The following is a 25,882-nucleotide window of genomic DNA, read 5'->3' as shown; positions in this document are numbered from 1 at the left end:
GGTCGGAGATGGTATTAAACAGGAAATTAGAAATGTGTGCAATAAAGGAACAGCAGTTATAATGGGTGACTTCAATCTACATGTAGACTGGGTGAACCAAATTGGTAAAGGTGCTGAGGAAGAGGATTTCTTGGAATGTATGCGGGATGGTTTTTTGAACCAACATGTCGAGGAACCAACTAGAGAGCAGGCTATTCTGGACTGGGTTTTGAGCAATGAGGAAGGGTTAATTAGCGATCTTGTCGTGAGAGGCCCCTTGGGTAAGAGTGACCATAATATGGTGGAATTCTTCATTAACATGGAGAGTGACGTAGTTAATTCAGAAACAAAGATTCTGAACTTAAAGAGGGGTAACTTTGAAGGTATGAGACGTGAATTAGCTAAGATAGACTGGCAAATGACACTTCAAGGATTGACGGTGGATATGCAATGGCAGGCATTTAAAGGTTGCATGGATGAACTACAACAATTGTTCATCCCAGTTTGGCAAAAGAATAAATCAAGGAAGGTAGTGCACCCGTGGCTGACAAGAGAAATTAGGGATAGTATCAATTCCAAAGAAGTAGCATACAAATTAGCCAGAGAAAGTGGCTCACCTGAGGACTGGGAGAAATTCAGAGTTCAGCAGAGGAGGACAAAGGGCTTAATTAGGAAGGGGAAAAAAGATTATGAGAGAAAACTGGCAGAGAACATAAAAACGGACTGTAAAAGCTTTTATAGATATGTAAAAAGGAAAAGACTGATAAAGACAAATGTAGGTCCCCTGCAAACAGAAACAGGTGAATTGATTATGGGGAGCAAGGACATGGCAGACCAATTGAATAATTACTTTGGTTCTGTCTTCACTAAGGAGGACATAAATAATCTTCCAGAAATAGTAAGGGACAGAGGGTCCAGTGAGATGGAGGAACTGAGCGAAATACATGTTAGTAGGGAAGTGGTGTTAGGTAAATTGAAGGGATTGAAGGCAGATAAATCCCCAGGGCCAGATGGTCTGCATCCCAGAGTGCTTAAGGAAGTGGCCCAAGAAATAGTGGATGCATTAGTGATAATTTTTCAAAACTCGTTAGATTCTGGACTAGTTCCTGAGGATTGGAGGGTGGCTAATGTAACCCCACTTTTTAAAAAAGGAGGGAGAGAGAAACCGGGGAATTATAGGCCGGTTAGCCTAACGTCGGTGGTGGGGAAACTGCTGGAGTCAGTTATCAAGGATGTGATAACAGCACATTTGGAAAGCGGTGAAATGATCGGACAAAGTCAGCATGGATTTGTGAAAGGAAAATCATGTCTGACGAATCTCATAGAATTTTTTGAGGATGTAACTAGTAGAGTGGATAGGGGAGAACCAGTGGATGTGGCATATTTGGATTTTCAAAAGGCTTTTGACAAGGTCCCACACAGGAGATTAGTGTGCAAACTTAAAGCACACGGTATTGGGGGTAAGGTATTGGTGTGGGTGGAGAATTGGTTAGCAGACAGGAAGCAAAGAGTGGGAATAAACGGGACCTTTTCAGAATGGCAGGCGGTGACTAGTGGGGTACCGCAAGGCTCAGTGCTGGGACCCCAGTTGTTTACAATATATATTAATGACTTGGATGAGGGAATTAAATGCAGCATCTCCAAGTTTGCGGATGACACGAAGCTGGGTGGCAGTGTTAGCAGTGAGGAGGATGCTAAGAGGATGCAGGGTGACTTGGATAGGTTGGGTGAGTGGGCAAACTCATGGCAGATGCAATTTAATGTGGATAAATGTGAAGTTATCCACTTTGGTGGCAAAAATAGGAAAACAGATTATTATCTGAATGGTGGCCGATTAGGAAAAGGGGAGGTGCAACGAGACCTGGGTGTCATTATACACCAGTCATTGAAAGTGGGCATGCAGGTACAGCAGGCGGTGAAAAAGGCGAACGGTATGCTGGCATTTATAGCGAGAGGATTCGAGTACAGGAGCAGGGAGGTACTACTGCAGTTGTACAAGGCCTTGGTGAGACCACACCTGGAGTATTGTGTGCAGTTTTGGTCCCCTAATCTGAGGAAAGACATCCTTGCCATAGAGGGAGTACAAAGAAGGTTCACCAGATTGATTCCTGGGATGGCAGGTCTTTCATATGAAGAAAGACTGGATGAACTGGGCTTGTACTCGTTGGAATTTAGAAGATTGAGGGGGGATCTGATTGAAACGTATAAGATCCTAAAGGGATTGGACAGGCTAGATGCGGGAAGATTGTTCCCGATGTTGGGGAGGTCTAGAACGAGGGGTCACAGTTTGAGGATAGAGGGGAAGCCTTTTAGGACCGAGGTTAGGAAAAACTTCTTCACACAGAGAGTGGTGAATCTGTGGAATTCTCTGCCACAGCAAACTGTTGAGGCCAGTTCATTAGCTATGTTTAAAAGGAAGTTAGATATGGCCCTTGTGGCTACAGGGGTCAGGGGGTATGGAGGGAAGGCTGGGTTCTGAGTTGGATGATCAGCCATGATCATAATAAATGGCGGTGCAGGCTCGAAGGGCCGAATGGCCTACTCCTGCACCTATTTTCTATGTTTCTATGTTTCTATGATGCAGAAACAGTAACCAAAAATATGGCAGAAAATTGGCAGATAATGAGGAGAAAGTTGGCAGGAAACAAAGAAAAGAGAATACTGTTTAAATAGGGATGGGGAATAAGAAAGGATGTGCTGGTTCATCGGGATCAAGTTGATTTAATATCAAACACAAAATTAATACATCTGTTCAGTAAGCAAGTAGGAAAACAATTGGATCATTGGCCTCTGTTGCAAAGGAGAAGCTTGAGAGGTCTTGCCAGAAGCCTACACAGTACTGATTAACCACACCAGAAAATTGCAAATGTTTTTGACCATCTTATTTAAGGAACGATAAACTTGGTGAGATAAACTCTCTCACCATCAAGAGAGAGACTGATCACTCTAGTGCAAAGGCCTCCGATAGCCAGGCCCGCTGTCTTGGAGTTTCGATTTCTCACGATGCTTCAGTCAGTGATATCGGTGAGGAATCAGGGCCGCACCCTGAAGATGCTCATCTTCCAAACCACTCCTGGAGATCCCGAAACACAGGCTGCTTGGCGAGTTCAGAGGAAGGATAATCCACGGTTTGTGAAGGACATAGTTTGAGTGCAGTTGTAGATCATGGACTCTGACAGGACCTGAGAAACCGTACAAAGGGAAGAAAGGACTTGAGAACAGATTATGTAAGCTGTTTCGTGGATGAACTCAAAGAAGTTGCCCAGGTCCACAAAAACCACAGGTGCCGTCTTTAGCTCCTCCCCAATTGCTCTTTTCCAAATTTTTAACTCCACGTTCTCTATTGTATTTCATCATTGGAACCAGCCTAGCTAGAAAGTTTCAATATTCTCTAAAAAAAGCTTTCATGATACCCAGTCAGTTCAAACAATTCTCTAAAGAAAAACTGCAGCTACTTTGGATTTTTCTCAGATTATTTTATAATGTAAGGAAGCCTTTTGAGAGCATTTCCGTCAATCTCATCCTGTCACTTATTTCCCCTAATTCCACTGGCACTCGCCTGCACCACCACAATTTGTAGTACCAAATAAACTACCCACAGGACTTTGGCAGATGAGAGAAAAAACGGAATTTCTGAAGGAAACCCATGCAGTCACAAATAAAATGTGCAAACTCCATACAAGAAACATGGAAGGTCAGGACTGAACTCAAATCACTGCATTACGCTATCAGGATTTAGTTGCAGTGGAATCAGAGTCAAGTTTATTATCACTGACGTATGTTGTGAAATTGTCAGTCTAAATCAGTCCCGATGAAGGGCCTCAGCCCAGAACGTTGACTTTTTACTCCTTCACTTAGATGCTGCCTGACCTGCAAAGTTACTCCAGCATTTTGTGTGTGTGTTACTCTAGATTTCCAGCATTTTGTGTGTGTTACTCTAAATTTCCAGCATTTGCACAATCTCTTGTGTTTATGTTCTGAAATTTGATGTTTTGCTATATCTGGATGTATAATTTTATTTAATTTATTTTGAGATGCAGCATGGAACAGGTCCTTCCTGCCCAATGAGCCACACCACCCAACCAAAGCCTAATTACAGGACAATTTCCAATGACCAGTTACCCTATTTGTCTTTGGACTGTGGGAGGAAACTGAAGCACCCAGCCGAAACCCACATGCACACGAAAGGAATGTACAAAATTTCTTGCAGGGGAAGCCAGAATTGAACTCTTAACTCTGATGCCCCAAGCTGTGACAGTGTTGAGCTAACCACTACGCTACCATGGCATCCAACGATTTTTACTGGCACCTTCAAAATTATACTGCAGAGAACCAGTGGACAAAATTGGTGGTTTCTTGAGGATAACATAGAGCTACCTTTTTGGTAGATTTTGCAATTAAGTGCTGAACGTAATTGTGTTTCCCTCATCTCCCCCAGTGGTTCAATAGGGAACAATGGCACAATAAACAACATGAAGCTGAACAGCTTAGTTTTCCCTGTTCTGCCAAGTTAGCTAAATTCTACTAGAGTTGCACTTTGGACGTTATGATGTAAGCACAATATCCAATCCCAGTGACCCATATCAGTACTGGGATTGCACTACACTAGTGGTAGTGGATGGGAGAAACATTTATAATGTTAAGAATGTTGTGGTATGCCCATTTGTTGTATTCTGTGATTGAAATATTTCTTTGTGTTTTAGTTTATCACGGAGACCATGACTTTGCACTACAGTGGCCCTGATTCTCTGTACTGTTGACGCCAGACTTCCCCTGGGAATGCTCCAAGTATCAAACTACAGCCTTGTACTATCAGTACAATTCATTATAATGATCTTCGATCTGTTTGCCAATTCCTTCTCTGAACTTTTATTAACAGAGCCAGTTGTTCCTCTGATAATATTTGTGTGAGTATTGTTATTTATATTAACAATAATAGATTAATATGATTATTTTCATATAAATATGAGTGGAGGGGAGTGGAATTATATTCCATTCTTGCTTTTTGCATTCACCATGCTAAATTTGAGACTCATTACGTTGTTAGGGATTATTCAGGAGTAATAGTATTATGTGAATATAGAAGAAATTAATTTAAATGAGAACCAGTCTTCAGTTACTAATGTGTGGCACCCCTGGCCGCCCTCAGGGTCGCTCGGCTCGCTGTCGTCTAGGGAAACAGCCTCGGCCCCGCCAAACTGGATAATTCGTTTGTGTGGATGCTGTGGGATGTACCCCACCCCGCCCAAATAACAGACAATACACCAGATGCAATTAAATGATTTACAGTTTATAGATATTACTGGAACTATATAATTAAGAGAGAATAAAATGTAAAAGGAAAATAAAAGGCACCACACTTATCAAAGTTCAATCTCTTCGTGCACAAAACAGTTGGAGCTCAAGGACCTTCTTCTTCACCCTGCGACCCCGGGACCAACAACAGTGGTCGACCAGACGCTCCACACGAGTCCGTCTCCATCTCCTCTCCTCGCCGAACACCCCTCTCGGGGTCTGACCCCATTAGCGGACATCACAGCACCTGGTCCATCCTCTGTCTCGCTCTCCCGCCTTCTGCCCAAAAACCTCGCGCATACAGTATCTTCAAATACATCAAAACCATAACAACTATCCCAATTGGTTAATAGCACCCTCTTATCACTCTCTAAACCAAAACAAACTGCGAGCGCAAACTTTCTCAGCGTTTAACACAACAAAGCCACATTCCCCACATTAACATAACAAAGACGCCATTTTAATTAGCCTCCGCAGTAACATAAAAGTCGAAACCCCCTGACAAATGTAAATTGCAAGCAATCATCAGTTTGAAGTTAGAAGGACAGTTTTGCAAACAAACAGTACTATCCAGCAGAGCACTGGGCCACAGCGGGGTTTGGGGGGGTGGGTAGCTGCTGAGATGGTGTCAAAATGGTGGTCATGAGATGTTTGCATATGTTAAAACAATGGGGTTATGATAATTAAACCAGACAAATACAGCTAAGTTATTTGCACTATTTTAATCAAATTCGAGGAGGTTAGCAGTCTAGACTGATAGCATCACCTAGCTCATCAATTAGTTGATCATCAATAATTGGGAAATATGTCATCCATTACAACACTAATCTTGAGTGTCTGGCTCTCTCTCCTCAAGCCTATAGACCAGTAGTTCCCAAAGTGGGAGATATCAACCCCATGGGGGCAGTGGGAGTTTCTGAGGAGGTGATAAACATAAAGGGGGTGGTGGGGTGCTCAGTAGCAAGAGGGGGAGAAGCTGAGGGATTACAGGGTTAATGTAAGAAATGAATTACTCATTATAAGCATTTGATCCTCAGTGCCCCATAATTGATTACAAAATCTCCTGTCTTGCTAACCCACTGTTCTCTTAAACTTTGAAGCGTGTTATAGTTGTTGAGAAACAATGTGACACTTCTGTATTTTGCATTATATCATGAGAAATTTGGACTGGAGAAATCGTGTTTGGGAACCACTGCTCCACACAATTCCATCACACAATCCTGGGGTCAGGCACAGAGTCAAGCTCCCTCAACAGTGGTTACCACCTTCTTGGCTCCCAAACCGCATTCCCACCACCCTCTTCTCCCTTTCCAGCCATTACAAAAAATGAGAGTTTTGATTTATGATGTACAGTGAAAGAAAATAAGATCTGCAAATTCAAAACAACAACAGATAATTGAAAACATTATTCAAATCTATCTAAAGCTATAAATAAAATTATTTCTTTAGCCAATAAATTATGCATTTAATTTCAGTTAAAATAACTTTCATCAACAAATTTAGAGCGTCTAACTATTCACTATTTCATTGCTCTTTCACCTTTCTATGAGATGATGGATAAGCTTAGTGCAGTAATATCAGCTTCTCAACATCAGGCTGAATATCACTCAGAAGGAGTCTCAGATCCCCATATTCAGTAATTTACAGTCTTTTTTGTTGCTTTGGAAGAAGTTGGGTACTGCACTGAATGAAACCACGCTCCCCTAAATATGATGTTGGAAATACAATAAAGAACGTCTTGACTTTTTTTCCATAGTGCAGGATAATATTCAGAGATCTCCTACTGCAACCAAAAGTCTTGATATGAGTTTTTGAACGTCGGCTTCAGCTCAAAGTCATTTTGTAGCAAGATCAGTTCTTCTTCTATCTTTCCTGTTAACTCCTCATTACAAGTGTTCAGGAATGGATTTATTACCCAATCTGGAATTTGGATTGAGATCTTAAAATCTCTGTGACATGTCTTTATGCAGCTCACCGAGGTGGGCACTTGAAGATCATCATCTGGCATTCTTTCATTCTCTTCCAACTCAGAGAGGCTCGGAAAATGGAAAAAGTTGCAATGGCCAATGTGAGTTAACTTGGACAGAAATGTGGAGATGACTGATTCGAATTTGATAAGATTCACATCATTTCCTTGTAATTGAAGATTGATTTTACTAAACTTTGTGAATTATTCTGACAAATAGCCAATGCCATGGCTAATTCTTCAGTTTATAACTGAATGAAGCATTCAAGTCTTCAACGAATTTTATCACAATTTCAAAAAGTGCATTAGAGCCTCTCAAACAGTTTCCTTTTGAGAGCCATCTGACTTCTGTGTGCAACAGCAAGCATTCAAACTGTTCATTATTCTGAATAAAAAAGCTCTTGAACTAGTTGAGAATTGAGAGCATGGGACTCCACATTTTATTTAGTGATAACAACCTTTAATGATTTGTGCAGCCGATCATTTAGTTTTTTTGCGACAAGTTGTCTGTGAAGTACACAGTGAATGGTAAATAAGTTATTTACAGCTTTTTTTCAACGAAGTATAAACCCTATAGTGGCATCCTGTCATTGATGGTGCCCTACCTGCTGCGTAAACAAGAATATTGGTGAGCAGAATGTCCTTCTCTTTGAAAAAATGATCAAAAACCTGGAATGTTGACTCCCTCTTCTTATCAGTTTTTAGTCCCCTTGCAAATAACAACTCTTGAACCATGCTTTCAACTTTTATAAAATGAATGTAACCAAGAAACAAATATTCATTGCCTTTCTAAGTTGACTTGCCCAATTACAGAGCAAATCTTGTTGCTTTAAGTATGTTGCAAAATGTGTCTTCCACATTCTCAGGCATTTCATCTCTTTGGGAACCACTGCTCTAAACTGTCCCATCACATACTCCCAGAGTGAAGCTCATTAAACTATCTGCGTGAATTAGTTTGTCCTGGCAAAGGCATTTGAACCTTCAGAGGTGTGTTAGCAATTAACAGTGTGCTTCCACTGTAAATATGCACCTCAAGTGAACCATTTGTCAGATACTGTATTGAAATAAACAATGTTATTGTAGCTATGGAAATTATATTGAATCACCTGTCGTACTTTTGATCTTAAGGGTATAAAAATGTTATGTACTTAAGAGTTTGGCAGACTTCTACCAAGATGGTGCCAGTAAACAACAAGACCAATGACGACATCCTTCAGATAGTTCGAGCAACTACTTCTTAGAGCATAGAACATAGAAATGCTGCTCTGACCATGTAACCTGCTCTAGAAACTGCCTAGAATTACACTACTACATAGCCCTCTGTTTTTCTAAGCTACGTATACCTATCTAAGAGTCTCTTAAAAGACCCTTCTTCTTTCCAATGTGATTCTGCCACTGAGTTGTGTACAACTGGAACCTGTGATTTACATTTTGATGGCGTGTTTTCGGGCTGATTGAGCAATCTGGTGCTTTGGTGTCTCTGAGGGAGTTTGGTGAGGTTTGGAGCAGGGGTCAAGAAGCCTGGAAATGAGGATGAGAGAATATATGAGGGGGTGTTCAGTGCTATTTGCCTGTGTTTGACCTGCCTGTCTTGGATCTTGGGCAAGGTTTAATTGACTATCTTTTGTGGATTGGACCCTGTAGTTCATGTTATATGTGTTTCTGGTTACACCTTTTTAAAAATTGCTATTTTGTGTGATTTTGATCAGGGCGGACTGGCTCTGCAGCCTGCGGTCAACAAACAACACAACGCTAAATTGAAATGAACTGAATAGTCCTAGTCAAGGACTCTGTGGTTTGGCGTTTTATATTCTGTGTGTCTTTTCACTCTTCTTTTGCTATTTGCGCGATCAGTTTTTTTGTGCATAGGTGTTAGATATTTTCTTTGAAGGGGATCCATGGTGTTTCTTTGTTTCATGGTTGTCTGTGGGAAGACAAATCTCAGAGCTGTATACTGCATACATACTTGATAATAAATGTACTTTGACCTTTGAAGGTTTCCTAGTGAATGTCTGTTAGTCACAATGAATTACTTTGAACTTTGACTAATGGCTTACAAAGCTTCTGCATTATATACTTGCTTTTGTATTTTAATCCTCTTGAAATGAATGCAGACATTGCATTTGCTTCCTTACCGCCAACTGAACCTGTAAATTAATCTTTAGGGAATCGTGCAGGAGGACTCCCAAGTCCCCTCTGCATCTGATTTTTGAATTTTCTCTTCATTTAGAAAATAGTCCACATCACTATTTCTTCTGCCATAAAGCATGACCATGCACTTCTCTACATCTGCCACTTCTTTGCCCATTTCCCCAACTGTCTAAGTCCTGCTTTCTCCACACTTACCTGTCCCTCCACTACCTTAATGTTGCAAATCTGGTGAAGTAGCATCCTTACAATAGAATTTCAAGCCATAAATGAAAATTGCAGTTTGTTTCCCAACTCTGTGAAGAAACAAGTTTAAAATTAAAATATATGTAGAATTTCTTTATGTTGTCATCCATATTCTTGTCTGATAGTGACCTCCCCTTTGGTTCCATAGCCCTTCAGCTATGTTTTTGTAAAGTGGCCTTGTGACAGCCTTTAAGTGATAGATTCGGTCAACTGCAGAAATTGAAGGTCTGTTAGTCTTACGATCCCAGAAAAATTAAATAATTTAGGCAGGGTCAAACTGCTATTTTGTGAAAACCTGATGAGAAATATTTTTTAAAAATAAAAGTCATACTAACTTAAAACAGTATTTTTTGCTCCCCTCTTCTTCCACATTTCAAAAGGCTCTATGAATCAGAATTGCTTACACTGTTATGGAGTTGGAATCCATTAGTTTCCTGTGAGTTGATTCAACTCTCATGATTAGAAAATATTTATCTCTTAATTAACATTACCCTAAGGAGATAATCTGGTTAATATTGTTTTTTGTAAGAGTTTGCTGCACACAAATTGACTGCCACATACTCTGAATTACAATGATGACTACATTCATCAAAATGTCATCAGCTGTGAAGCACATTTATGAGTAGTGCTTTAAAAATGACTTCTTGTTAAAGTACAGAAGTTGATTAATAGTATATTTTATTATCTGATAAGTTTCTTTTCCCAGACAGCTTCGGCTTTGGTAGTGGGTGTAGATTTTTTTTCTTAATAAAATTGTTTATATTCTAATATACAAACCAATCTAATCCATATGAATACAGAGTAAGGAGTTTGTTAACATGATTCAATATACTGTATCTGGTATAATTATATATTTTTTTTGTTTTATAATATGTATTCTCTTGAACTCTGTATTCTATATATAGAAATCAAAATCAATAAAAATATTGAAAGAGAAAGTAAAATGCAAAATGTTTTTATTTCAGTTGCAATTTCTTTTGTCATTATTTTAGTGCAATTGTTAAAAACGATTGAAAATCTAACAGTTTTTTTTCTCTTTTCAGAATACAAGACATTGGAATTCTCTTTAATATCATCATCATCTTCCTTATGTTTTTCAACACATTTGTCTTTCAAGCAGGGTTGGTCAAATTATTGATTCACAGATTTACAGGAACCATTATTGTCTCTGGGATTTACTTTATTCTGAGTGTCAGCTTTCATGTTTGGATTGAGGTGCGTAAGCTGCATGGGAATTAAGTGAGACTTTTTTGTGTATTAAGTTGCTATATTCCTATACTTTTTGAAGAGAAGTGATTAGAGTAATGTAATATATTTAGGTTTTATATCAAGGAAGGAGTCTGAGACAAGGGTGAATATGAAATATTTTGGTCATTATAAAGGATTGTTGTTCCTTTTCACCCCTTGTGGTGCATCAGGTGGCATTTTTTCTGTTTTCGTAGTATTTGATTGTTTTTTACGAGGCCGAGTTGCTAGCTTGACACTCAACCCAGCATGGAAGGTGTGCAAGGAGCTGGCTGGATTGGAACTCGAGCATTTGCCTCGAAGTCTGGTGCTGATTCCTCTACACCACTGGCCAACCTAGGAGAGGATTCAAATCAAAAAGCTTTATAAGAAAACTTGTACGCCAACATCTACTGGAAAAATATTGGTTTGTGATTACTTGGGTGATTTCAATGATTGTGATTCTTTGCCCTCACCGTCCCTGACAGAAAAAAGATTCATTAACTCCTAAAACGTACATATGCTTATGCAGATGTCTGGTCAGAAAATGTGGGAATACACATGTCTCTTAATACATTATGAAGCTGACGTAAGAGTCAGAATAGAAAAGAAAAGGTAAAATTCTTAGCTGTGGTTAAAGGACAAAACAAGGTGTACTCCTGTTCTATATCCCAATCTGCAAATTATAGCAACGTGGTGGCTAAAAGCTAATGCGGACTGGTTGGGACAAGTAGTCCATTACAGTATTATTAATTCCATAGAGATATTTCTGTTTTTTACTACATGTATGTTAAGATTATTTTTGTTCTTTCCCCTATGTGCATGCTTCTGTTTATACAAGGCGTATCTCAGGTTGAAAGTGTTGCGGCAATAATATATTTTCAGTCAATTTTCTAACCACTCTATATGCCAACTTCTTGATAGGTTACAGATTCTTGAGTCTTTCCTGATTATTCTTTTGTTCACATGGGATTTTATGTAATGAACATCAACTGATTATTGTCATGTAGGAGATTATCATCATACTTAATATTGTCTCAATTGCACTCCAGCACAAATGGCAGTTTTAAGTAGAAGCAGTGATTCATTTTATATTTCCCAACCATTGACAATGCTGCTAACTGTCCATTGCTGTGGCTCTGCATGTTTCAATTATTAAATATATTCTTGCTAAACTAATAGGGAAACTATTTAATTTATTGAGAAAATTTTACAATTTACTGGAGCTCTTAGTATAGGACATCAACAAAGTTGAAAAGAGTATGTCACAGGAAGGAAAAAAAACATATAGCATATTATGAAAAATCATATAACTATTGGCATGGTTTTAAAACTTAAGGATGGAAGAATGAATTCATTGTGAAGTGTGAATGGTGATTCTTCCACTCACTTTCATTATGATATCTTAAGATAGTGAAAAGAGGATAAATGTGTAGGATGTTTGGGAAGAAGAAAGGAAAATTCGGAGAAATCTAGCGACTGTGCATTTGTTCCAATAAAATAGGTCAAGGTGCACACAGTAATGATAATAACATAACTGCTTATGCAGTTTATTAGCACATGGCCAAGTGGTTAAGGCATTGCACTAGTGACCTGAAGGTCGTGAGTTCGAGCCCCAGCCGAGGGAACGTATTGTGTCCTTGAGCAAGGCACTTAATCACACATTGCTCTGTGACGACACTGGTGCCAAGCTGTATGGGTCCTAATGCCCTTCCCTTGGACAACATTGGTGTCATGGAGAGGGGAGGCTTGCAGCATGGGCAACTGCTGGTCTTCCATACAACCTTGCCCAGGCCTGCGCCCTGGAGAGTGAAGACTTTCCAGGTGCAGGTCCATGGTCTCGCAAGACTAACGGATGCCTTTACTAACCTCTTGGTTTAGAGTTGTGGGATCTCTTGATGTTGCTTTGGATAGAATAATGAAGGTACAATGTCTTCACATTATAACTTACAATGGCTGTGATAAGGAAACAAAGCTCAGGATAAAGTTGTTGAATCATCCAATGGTTGAATACAGGATGTCATTCGATCTATTCCCTTTTGACTGATCAAGTCTGTACTCTAGGTTTATTTAGTCTCACTTCCCTACAGTTCTTTCCAAAAGCAGCCAACACCACCCCCCACCCTTTACCCAACTCTTAAAAATTACATTTTAATCTTATCCAACATGCTAAGTAATGAATGGGGGAAATACTTAAGACCATAAGACAAAGGAGCAGAAGTAGGCCATTCGGCCCATCGAGTCTGCTCCGTCATTTTATCATGAGCTGATCCATTTTATCCTATTTAGTCCCACTGCTCCGCCTTCTCACCATAACCTTTGATGCCCTGGCTACTCAGATACTTATCAATCTCTGCCTTAAATACGCCCAATGACTTGGCCTTCACTGCTGCCCGTGGCAACAAATTCCATAGATTCACCACCCTCTGACTAAAAAAAATTTCTTCGCATTTCTGTTCTGAAAGGGCGCCCTTCAATCCTGAAGTCATGCCCTCTCGTACTAGACTCCCCCATCATGGGAAACAACTTTGCCACATCCACTCTGTCCATGCCTTTTAACATTCAAAATGTTTCTATGATGTCTCCCCTCATTCTTCTAAACTCCAAGGAATACAGTCCAAGAGCAGACAAACGTTCCTCATATGTTAACCCTCTCATTCCCAGAATCATTCTCGTGAATCTTCTCTGTACCCTCTCCAACGTCAGCACATCCTTTCTTAAATAAGGAGACCAAAACTGCCCACAGTACTCCAAGTGAGGTCTCACTAGCGCCTTATAGAGCCTCAACATCACATCCCTGCTCCTATACTCTATTCCTCTAGAAATGAATGCCAACATTGCATTCACCTTCTTCACTACTGACTCAACCTGGAGGTTAACTTTAAGGGAATCCTGTACAAGGACTCCCAAGTCCCATTGCATCTCAGAACTTTGCATTCTTTCCCTATTTAAATAATAGTCTGCCCGTTTATTTTTTCTGCCAAAGTGCATAACCATACACTTTCCAACATTGTACTTCATTTGCCACTTCTCTGCCCATTTTTCCAATCTATCCAAGTCTCTCTGCAGCCTGTCCGTTTCCTCAGCACTACCGGCCCCTCCACCTATCTTCGTATTGTCACAAGCCATCTATTCCATAATCCAGATCGTTGATGTACAATGTAAAAAGAAGCGGCCCCAACACTGATCCCTGTGGAACACCACTGGTAACCGGCAGCCAACCAGAATAGGATCCCTTTATTCCCACTCTCTGTTTCCTGCCAATCAGCCAACGCTCTATCCACGTATGTAACTTTCCCGTAATTCCATGGGCTCTTATCTTGTTAAGTAGCCTCATGTGTGGCACCTTGTCAAACGCCTTCTGAAAATCCAAATATACAACATCCACTGCATCTCCCTTGTCTAGCCTACTGGTAATTTCCTCAAAAAATTGTAATAGGTTTGTCAGGCAGGATTTTCCTTTAAGGAATCCATGCTGAGTTCTGCCTATCTTGTCATATGCCTCCAGATCAGATCCTTAATTAAAAATGTGTCAGATTTTGAATACATGAGAAGCAAAGATGGAACAAGGTAGCAAGAAAAGTCTGGGAATGGAAAATGGAGCACAAGAATCAAGGGAGTACAGGTTATTGCTCATCCATATTTGACAATTCAGTAACTTGCTACATAGAACATTTTTTAGTTTATTAGACTATTCAACACGTTCTGGTTCATCTGACTTGAAATACTCTTTGGGACTATGTGGTTGATAACTATAAATTTCCAGAATCATCATAGAATGATAACTAGATTCTGGGCATCCTGTGTCAAAGCTGCCTTGCATGAGCTGCAGGTTTTAGTTCATAGTAAACTTTCTTTTAAACTTCAAAATAATTCAGGAACGTTGTACGTAGACTCAATCTGCAAACCTCAAGTGTTGGCAGTGTTCACGTTCTTAGTTACATACGTCTGGGATGAAAAAGAAGGTCAAAGGGATTTGGCTGTCTTAGACAGATAATCTTATTAGGTGATGCACAGGTGTCATGTTAAAGGCACTTCTAAATCTGTTTGCACGTTGCTGAAAATGATTGTGTATGTTGCTATAATTATTTCCTTCAGCCACTTAATCTTATTCACCTACATTAATTTTTATTTCCAACAGAATCTGCGGTGGCAAGACCAGTACAAGTTTGTGTGGACAAATTGGCTTCAGGCATTTTTTGTCTTCCAACGGTTTGGTAAGAGAGCTGTCAGCAATCTTTGTAATGTTGTCAAGGCTACCTATTTTTAAAAACTTCTTATTTGACACTGTATTGTCTTTTGCTGAGGTAGGATTCTTTACACTGATCATATATTAAAGCACTACGAGCATCCAGGGATATCATTGTTAAATCTTAGCAAGTGTCCACACACTTGGTTACTTTTATGGGATTATTGATTAGTAAATAAAATCAAGAGCACAGCTGCCTAAAGATTTCCAATGGCATTGATCAGGATTTACTTTTGAGATCATAAGATTAGATTCACAACTCTACCCTGTTACACTAAATTGAAAAGATCTGATGTGAACTGCACGTAGTTGCAGATAAATAGGACTGTAGTTTGGACAGGGTAAATTCAGCGAGAAATGCACAAGTGAAATTCAAGATTAATCCTCCTCGTGTGTCATGTCGCTTTTTGGTTTCATGATCTCGGAAAGTGCAGGAGTACTGAGGCTGAGACCATATGATTTATGTTGGAAGTAAGAAAATGTCTGAAACCATCACTTTTCATATCAGCTTAATAAAATGTTCTTATGCAAAAGGTAGAAATTCAGCTTTTGCTCTGCATCTGGAACTTTACATTGCAAATGAATAAAGAAAATAAAGCTATTATTGTTTTCCAAAGTTGTCTGAATGTCTTAATAAGCATCCAGGATTGAAAAGTGTGCCAGCTCTCAGAGGATAGCCATTGGGGCTTATTTTGGAGTGATGATAGAATGACCTTCCTAATTTTTTTTGATTGCAGCTGAGCTTTGAAGAAACCACTTTTATTAATGAAGGGTTTATACATGCATCTTGCTGTATGACTGATTTATCTGCATTGAATGTGTGTTTTAGAATTTTGAAAACAAAATTAAACATATTAGAATCTAGATAGTTTTACAGGATATATCAGAATGTCAAACTTTTCTCTGGTATCTTATAAGACCATAAGACATAGGAGTAGAACTAAGCGATTTGGTCCATCAGGCCTGCTCCACCATTTCTTCATGGCTGATCCATTTCTCTCTCAACTCCAATCTCCTTCCTTTTCCTTGTAATCTCTCATGCCCTAACTAATCAAGAACCTAATCAATCTCTGCCTTAAATACACCCAGTGACCTGGCTTGCACAGCCACCTGCGGCAACAAATTCCACAGATTAACTACCCTCTGGCTAAAGAAATTCTTCCATTCTAAATGGACATCCCTCTATGCTGAGGCTATGCCCTCTGGTCCTAGACTCCCCACTATGGGGAAACGTCATCTCCACATCCATTCTGACTAGGCCGTCCAACATTTGATAGGTTTCAATGAGATCAGTTTTGGGCTCCTCATTTAAATTCCAGCAATTAAAGGCCCAGAGCCATCAATCGCTTAGCACATCTATTCTTAGATAAGGGGCTGAAAACTGCTCACAATACTACAAATGAGGCCTCACCAGTCCCTTATAAAGCCTTAGCATTACGTCCTTACTTCTATATTCTAGCCCTCTCAAAATTAATATTAACATTGTATTTGCTTTCTTCACAACCAACTCAACCTGCAAATTAACCTTTAGGGAATCCTGCACAAGGACTCCCAAATCCTTTTGCAATTTGACTTTTTGAATTTTCTCCCTGTTTAGAAAATAGATTATGCTTTTATTCCTTCTATCATAGAGCATGACCATATACATCCCGATACTTTATTCCATCTGCCACTACTTTGCCCATTTTCCTAATATGTCCAAGTTCTTCTGTAGGGTTCCTGCTTCCTCAGCACCACCTGCCTTTCCACCCATCTTCATATCATTGGCAAACTTGGCCATGAAGCCATCAATTCTTTCGTCCTAATCATTGACATACAATGTAAAAAGAATCGGTCCCAACACAGACCCCTGCAAAGCACCACTAGTCACTGGCAACTAATCAAAAAAGGCTCCCTTTATTCCCTCTCTTCCCTCCTGCCAATCAGCCAATTCTCTATCCATGCTAGTATTTTTCCTGTAATACCATGGGCTCCTATCTTGTTAAGCAACCTCAGGTGCAGCACCTTATCAAAGGTCTTCTGAAAATCCAAGTGTACAATATCCACCAATTCACATTTATTTATCCTGTTTGTTACTTCCCCAAAGAATTCTACCAGATTTGTCAGGCAAGATTTTCCCTTAAGGAAACCATGCTGACTTTGGCCTATTTTATCATGTGCCTCCAAATACCCTGAAACCTCATCCTTAACAACGACTCCAATATCTTTCCAACCACTGAAGTGAGGCTAACTGGCCTATAATTTCCTTTCTTCTGCTCCTTCCCTTGAAAAGTGGAGTGACATTTGCAATTTTCCAGTCCTCTGGAACCATACCAGAATCTAGTGATTCTTGAAAGATCATTACTAATGCTTCCATAATCCCTTCAGCTACCTCGTTCCCTGGGATTTAGTCCATCTGGTTCAGGTGACTTATTTATCTTCAGACCTTTCAGTTTCCCAAGTACTTTCTCCGTAGTAATAGCAACCGCACTCACTTTTGCCCCTGACCACTCAAACTTCCAGCTTACTGCTCGTGTCTTCCATGGACTGATGCAAAGTACTTATTCAGTTCAGTTTGCCCACCATTTTCTTGTCCCCCATTACTACTTCTCTAGCGTCATTTTCCAGCGGTCCAATATCTTCTCTCGCCTTTTACTCTTTATATAACTAAAAAAACTTTTGGTATCCTCTTTGATATTGTTGGCTTTCTTACTTTCATATTCCATCTTTTCTTCAAGTTATGTCTTTTTCAGTTGCCTTCTGTTGGTTTTTAGAAGTTTCCAAATCCTCTAACTTCCCACTAATTTTTGCTCTATTATATGCCCCCTCCTTTGCTTTTATGATGGCTTTGATTTCCATTGTCATTCACAGTTGTGTCATTCTGCCTTTAGAATACTACTACTTTGCAATGTATATATCCTGCGCCTTCCGAATTGCTCCTAGAAACCCCAGTCATTGCTGTTCTGCCATAATCCCTGCGAGTGTCCCCTTCCAATCAACTTTGGCCAGCTCATTTCCCATGCCTCTGTAATTCCCTTTACTCCACTGTAATACTGATACATCTGATTTTAGCCTGTTCCTCTCAAATTGCTGGGTGAATTCTATCATACTCTGATCACTGTCTCCTAAAGGTTCCTTTACCGTCAGCTCCCTAATCAAGTCCAGTTCATAACACAATACCCAATCCAGAATATCTGATCCCCTAGTGGGCTCAACCACAAGCTATTCTGAAAAGCCTGCTGAAATTCCTGGTATATATCAACTTTGTTTAAAACTGGAAATCAGATCCACATATTTGGATCCATGGATTTAAGTTATTCAATCATGAAAAATGTAAGACCGTGTCTTTGGTCCATTCCTTTTTCTTTGGCTATACCAAAGTGCTGGGATCCAGATTTCCAGTAGAGAACTGCTCTGGAGGTTCTGCTGGTGTGAACAATTTGGAACACTTGCAGGGGGAAAGGAAGACTTGTCGCAAACATCACAATCTTGGCAAATGTGAACCAAAGCTGGGAAGAAAAAATAACTTATCAAAGTTACTACTTTTTATTAATTCAAGTAACCACTAGAATTTAAAAGGCATTTGGACAGAAACAGAGATAGGAAATGTTTAGAGGTAATGTATATGGTCACTTTCAGTCAAACAGGACTAGCTTAGGAAGAAAACCTTGGTTAGCAAGGGTGAGTAGGGCCAAATGGTCTCTTTCCATGCTGTTACTACACAACATTCCTCAATATTAGGAAACACTTTATAAATAATTGAAATAATTAAGGATTGTTTTTGAATGTTAATGGAATTAAAATCAACTTCTAATATCTAACAAATAGTGAGCTATACACACAAAAGATTCTAACTTTAATTTCGGAAATTAAAACTGAATGTGCTAGAATAACTTAGCAAGTCAAGCAGCAACTGAGGAAAGAGATATAATTAACATTTCAGTTGACCTAAAGAAGAGCGTCAAGGAAAAGATCAAAACTGGTTCTGATGAGCACACACAAGATGCTGGATGAACTCAGATCAGGTAGCATCTGTGGAGAGTGATAAATAGTAAACATTTCAGGCCAAGATCCTTCATCATGGGAGGAAGCCTGAATAACAAGGTGAGGGGAGAGGAAGGAGTACCTCCTGGTAAGTGAAATCAGATGAGAGGGGATGAAGTAAGAAGCTGGGAGGTGATTGGTGGAAGGAATGAAGGGCTGAAGAAGAAGGAATCTGATAGGAGAGGACAGTCGACCATGGGATAAAGGGAAGGAAGAGGGGCACAAGAGGGATGTGTTGGGCAGTTGAGGAGAAGAGAAAGGTGAAGAGTGGAGCCAGATTGGGGAATAGACAAAGAGAGAAGGGGAGGGGGAAGAAATTACTGGAAGTTAGTGAAATCAATGTTTATGCTATCAGGTTGGAGGCTACCCAGACGGAATATGAAATGTTGTTCCTCTGAGCGTGGCCTCATTTTGACAGTAGAAGAAGCCATGGACCGATATGTTGGAATGAGAAGTTGAATTTAAATGGCAGCCTCCAGGAAATCCTGCCTTTTGTGTTGGACAGAGGAAAGATGCTTGATGAAGTGGTCCTCCAGTTTACACCAGGTCTCACCGAGGTAGAGAAGGTCACACCAGGAAAACTGGGTACAGTAGATGACCCTGTCAGACATGCAGGTCAAGTGTCACCTGACTTGGAAGGACTGTCTGGGCCCTGAATGGTGGTGAACGAGGAGATGTATAGCACTTGTCAACATGTAGTGCCAACACACCACAGCAATTTCCTAAGACATGAAAATATATATGGCAAATAAAGTTGATCTTTCCCGCTTGCAGGGATAAGTGCAGGGAGATCAGTAGGGAGAGATGAGTGAAACGGAGTCACATAGAGAGTGATTCATGCGAGAAGTGGAGAGTGGTGGGGGCAGGGAAAGATATGCTTAGTAATAGGATCACAAGTAGATGTGGGTGAGCGCAGCATTGATGGTAGTAGAAGGAAAAGTTCTTTGAACAAGGTGGACATATCAGATTTAATATCACTGGCATACATTGTGAAATTTGTTGTTATGCAACAGCAGTACATTGCAATACATAACAAAAACTAAGATTACAGTAAGTGTGTGTATATTTACACTGTCCTTTCCTGTTAGATTCCTCCTTCTTCAGCCTCTTTCACCAGTTACCTCAACTTCTTACTTCATCACCTTCCCCCTCACCTGCCAGCTGGCACACCTTCCGCTCCCCCCACCTTCTTATTCTGGCTTCTTTCCCATTCCTTTCCAGCCCTGATGAAGTGTCTCAACCCAAAACATTAACTGTTTATTCTTCTCCAAAGATGCTGCCTGACTTGCTGAGTTCGCACAACACTTTGTGTGTGTTGATCCTTCATCAGAACTGATTTTGATTCTTTCCCTGAAGCAATTTGTGTCTGTTGGTCTGGGTTTCCAGCATCTGCAGAATCTCTTGTATTTCTGATGAAGGACATTCAACTTGAATGTTAACTGCTTTTCTTTTCACATATGTTGTCTGACATGATGAGCTTTTTCAGTAAATTCTGTTTTTATTTCAGATTTCCAGTATCTGTAGTTCTTTTGTCTTTAATTGATTTTAATTTCTGCTTTGTTATTAACTAATCCCAGCTGGGATGTTTATAATGATGCCACATTAGGGTCCTCTGCCCCTTGGTCAAGAAAAGTATTGCAGGCTTAATTTATCTCAAAATTAATTTATTCCCATCCATAAATGGACATATAATGCTGACAGGACTGGACTTGGTTACAGATGTTGGCAGAGAGTCACAAACTTACAAACAAGAATGGGTAATTGAGTGAGGTGATCAATTGCAAAGAGTGATGAAATTTATGGAGTGGAGGAAACTGTTTTCAATCTTTAAATTACATTTTACACAATCTTGAACTGTCATCTGCCAGTAATATATTTTCTGGTTTGATTGCTTTTAGAATGGATTGCTTATGATGTATAATTTGTTTGTGGAAATGAATTATAGTTTAACTGCATTTAACATCTTTCTGAATTTCATTAAAGTCCCAGTGATTTCCTAGGCCTCAGCACTCCTGGATAACTTCAGTCATAGTAATGTTTATTTTTTCTGTCTCCAACTTCCTGTCTTCAGTTGGGCCATACTTTGTCATAACTGAAGAGAATTACCAATGGTTTAAAATTAAACATAGAAGATAGAACAGCAGAGCACAAGAACAGGTCCTTCAGCCCAACTTATCCATGTCCACCATGAAGGCAATCTAACTAATTCCATTTATCCTTCTATTCTCTTCTAACTGTCTCTTATACTTTGCTACTGTATCTGCTTCTATCATCTGCTTTGGCAATATATTCCAGGCACCTACCACTTTGCGTATAGAATTTAAAAAGAAAATATCTTGCCTCATCTCCTTAAACTTTCCCCCTTTCACTTTAAACCTATGCCCTCCAGTATTAATATTTCCACCCTGGAAAAAGATTCTGATTACTTACCATACCTCTGTCTCATAATTTTATATACTTCTAACTGATCACTCCTCAGCCTGCCATGCTTTATGAAAACAATCCAAGTTTATCCCACCTCCCCTAATAATTAATCCATGTACTGTAGGTGTAACTCTTCACTACTCTTCCCAAAGTCTCAACATCCTTTCTATAGTGTGGCAACAAGAACAGCATGGATTACTTCGAAAATGACTTAACCAAAGTTTTATACAGCTGTAGCATGACATACCAGTTTCTCAGTGCCCTGATCAGTGAAATTATCACCCCATCCACTTGTGTTACCACTTTCAGGAGGTTGTAGGCTTGTACCTCAAGGTCACTCTATACATCAAAGCTCTTTGAGGTACTGCCATTTACTATATACTTTCTCCCAAACCTCATACTTGTCTGTGTTAAACTTCATCTGCTATTTCACCACCTAAAGTTTTATATCTCGCTGTATCTTTTGACAATCTTTCTCACTATTCACAACTTCACCAACTGTTATATCATTGACAAACTTACTAATCAGACAACCTATATTTTTGTGCAAATCACTTACAAACAATTGAGGTCCCTGTTTTGATACTTATGAAATACCATTGATCACAGATCTCAGTTTCCTCTGTCTTTCATGACAAAAATAATTTTGTATTTGACTTACCAACTCATTGTGGATCCTCTGAACTAGACTACCATGAGGAACTTGTGAAGTGCTTTCCCGAGATCCATATAGGTAAAGTCCTTTTTCTCAAGATGGTGCCAGTAAGTGGCATGCAGCTCTGATGGAAATTATCAAATAGTCCCATGTAGGACTACTACAGCTAAAATTCACAGTCTTCACAGTAGGTACTTTTTAAATGTTTAAGATATCTATAGATACTCAAGACTGCCAGATCCTGGACTGGAGACTCAGCTCGTGAATGCAGTTCCCCTTTAAGAAACCAGAAGCTCGGAAGCCAAGCCTGTCTACTGGTACGTTTGAAACAGGCTTCAGACCCCACTCCTGACTATCCTGCTGATGAATGTACAGTCTCTGGAAAATAAAATTGAAGACCTCAGAGCAAGATTACTGTACCAGAGGGACAGATTACCAGAGGGTAATTAGCAGACACGAAGCAGCACACCCTGATACTTTCCCTATCATTGCAGGGAATTTCAATGAAGAAATCTCTGAACAAGTACCACCAACACACTTGACCACTGTTATACCACCATAAAGAATGTTTACCGTGTCATCCCATGCCCACACTTTGGACAGCCCTGGCTGTACTTCCATTCCCAGCATATAGGCAGAGACCAAAAACTGCAGCACCAGTGGTGAGGACCAAGAAGGTATGGTCAAGGGAGGCAGAGGAGTACTTACAGTGCAATGACTTTGATTCAGAGGATTGGACAATATGCAGTGATTCATCTTTGAATCTGAATGAATATGCCACAGTTGTCACCAATTTCATCAAGACCTGTGTGTATGAGTGTGTACCTTCGAGAACATACTGAAAACACTCAAACCAAAAGCCATAGATGAACCAGGGGATTCGTAGTTGCTGTGGGCTACATCTGTGGCATTCAAGGCCGGTTATCCAGAACAATACAAGAATTCCAGGTAGACCCACAGGAGGCTATTTTAAGAGTTAAAGAACAATTCTGATTGAAGTTAAAGATGGAATTGGATGCATGTCAGCTTTAACAGGGTTTGCTGGGCATTACTTCTTACAAAACTAAACCTAACTTGAATGGCAGTGATGATTCTCTCCCAAATGAGCTCAACACCTTTTCTGCACACTTTGAAAGAAAGCGTGTGAATCCTTGCAGCATCTGGTAACACTGTGATCACAGTCTTGGAAGCTGACACCAGAATGTCTTTCAAGAGGGTAAACCCTTGCAAGATGTCAGGCCCTGATGGTGTACCTGGTAGGGCAATGAAAGTTTGTGCCAACCAACTTGTGAGATTGTTCAAGAATGTTTTCAATCTCTCACTGCCGCAGTCAGAGGTTCCCACCTGCTTCAAAAGGGTGACAATTATACCAGTGCCTAAGAAGAGCAGGGCGAGCTGCCTCAACAACTATCGCCCAGTGGCACTCACATGTCCTGTTATGAAGTGCCTTGAGAGGCTGGTCATGGCTGTAATCAACTCTTAACTAAGCAAGGACCTGGGCTCGCTACAATAGGCCTATTGCTGCAATAGGTCAACAGCGGATGCAATCTCAAAGGCTCTCTACTCGGCCTTGGATCACCTGGATAATAGTAATACTTACGTAGGCTGCTGTTTATTAATTACAGCGCAGCATTCGACACAAAGATGCCCCTTTCTATCAACAAGCTCCAAAATCTGGATCTCTGTATCTCCCTCTGCGACTGGATCCTTGACGTTGTCACTGGGAGACCACACTGACAGTCGCTGACAGTCAACACTGATGTACTCAGGGATCTATGCTTAGCCCATTGCTCTTCTCTGTTTCAACTGTGTGGCTAGGCACAGCTCAAATGACTTCTATTAAATTTACTGATCATACAGCTACTGTTGGCAGAATTTCAGACGGTGACAAGGAGGCGTACAGGAGTGAGATAGATCAGCTGGTTCGGTAGAGTTGCAGCAACAACCTTGCACTCAATGCCATGTGAGAGGCAGAGTAGCAGCTTGGGATTGCTTTGAGTTGAACTGGACCGACTTAAAGACTCATCTGTAGATCTAAATGACTTCACTATGGTTGTCATGAACTTTATAAGAACAGTCAGGGATGAGTGTGTTCTCACAAAGTCATTCAGTCTTCCCCAATCAGAAGCCCTCAATGAATCACTAGATCTACAATCTGCTGAGGGTCAAGTCTGGTGACCAAGGAAATGACAAGAGGTCCAGGTATGATCTCACGGCTGAAGTGGCAATTCCAGACTAAACTTGAATTAATGAAAGATGTATGACAGCTGTGGCAGGGATTGAATGCTGTCACCTTTTACAAAGTGAAATCAAGTGACATTGTGTAGGTAACCACAGGGCTTTGCTTCCAGATTAACTCAATACCTTCTATGCTCGCATTGACTATCAAAATATGGAGGAACCATCAAAAACTCCCACAGCTCCCGATGACCCTGCAATTTCACTGAGGCTGAATTATCCTTCAGGAGGGTGAACCCATGGAGAGCATCCAGCTCAAATAGGGTATCTGGCCAAGTACTATCCTGGGATAGATCCCATCATTCCCTAAGATTGAAGACACAAAACATTTCCTTTTTCCTAATACTGATGTATCTTAGAAAACCAACATACCCCTCCCAATCTCACCACTACCCATGTCCTTTTCCTTGGTGAATACTGACGTATTCGTAATGGGCCTTGCTCACTGCCTCTAGTTTCATGCATAAATTCTTTGTCCTTGAGTTTACGTACCCTTTCCCTGGCTACCTTCTTGATCCTAATATATTTATGAAATGTCTTAAAATTCTCCTTGATCCTACCTACCAAAAGTATTTCCTGGCCCCTTTTCACCATCCGAATTCCTTGTTTAAGTTCTTTGTTAATTCCTTTGTATTACTTAAGCACCTTGTCTAATTTTAGTTTCCTTAACCTTAAATATTCTTCCTTTTTCTATTTGACTAAATTTACAATATCTTCTGTCATCAAAAGTTCCCAAATCAAGCCATCATTATCTTTCATACTCATAGGAATATGTTGGGCCTCCTGAACTCTGACCAGTTGGCTTTTAAAAGACTATCACGTCAGATATGGATTTACTCCAAATTGCTGCTTCCAATCTACTTTCCATAGTTCCTGCCTAATCCTGTTGTAATTGGGTACCCAATTTAGTACTTTCAGCCAAGGATCAATCTATTCCATAGCTGTCTTAAAATTTGTGGAATTATAATGTCCCAAAATGCTCCCCCACTGAAACCTGGATCATCTGGTAGGCTTATTTCCCTGTACTAAATAACAGTATAGCCCCTCCCCCCCTTGGTTGGACTGTATCAAACAACCTGCTTCCCTGCACCCACTCCCCCTCTCCACCCAGATTCAAGTAACGAGATGGTCCAATAACAGCGTGTTAGCTAAAAGCGGGGTGGGGGGGGGAGAGGTGGTCAAATCTGGATTGTCTTCTCTGGAGAGTTTGAGCCTGGGGGTACCTGATTAAGATAAATTAAATTTATGAGAATCATAGATACAGTAGATAAATGGTCTTTTTCCTAGGCTGGGAAATTCAAATCCTAGAGGGCATAACTTTAACCTGAGAGAGGGAAATTTTAAACAGATTTATGTGACAATTTTTTTAAAGGGGTGATAAGTGCTTGGGGTGGTGGTGACGAGATATGATAGCAACATTTAGGGGACATTTTTT

The 25,882-nt window shown here is 40.1% G+C and overlaps 1 protein-coding gene across 2 annotated transcripts in view; it reads left to right on the top strand.

The window, feature by feature from the left end:
- The window catches only part of tmem138 (transmembrane protein 138), a 31,398-nt gene that overhangs the window by 3,243 nt on the left and 2,273 nt on the right, over positions 1 to 25,882 (top strand). For both annotated transcript variants that reach the window (XM_063062076.1, XM_063062075.1), the window contains exons 2-4: positions 4,683 to 4,886; positions 10,678 to 10,849; positions 15,000 to 15,075. In XM_063062076.1, the coding sequence (XP_062918146.1) occupies positions 4,759 to 4,886; positions 10,678 to 10,849; positions 15,000 to 15,075 (376 nt within the window). In that variant the 5' untranslated portion in view covers positions 4,683 to 4,758. The remainder of the gene's footprint in view (positions 1 to 4,682; positions 4,887 to 10,677; positions 10,850 to 14,999; positions 15,076 to 25,882) is intronic.

Source organism: Mobula hypostoma, chromosome 11, assembly GCF_963921235.1.
Source record: "Mobula hypostoma chromosome 11, sMobHyp1.1, whole genome shotgun sequence".
Taxonomy (NCBI): domain Eukaryota; kingdom Metazoa; phylum Chordata; class Chondrichthyes; order Myliobatiformes; family Myliobatidae; genus Mobula; species Mobula hypostoma.
This window is presented reverse-complemented; position numbering and strand designations above follow the sequence as displayed.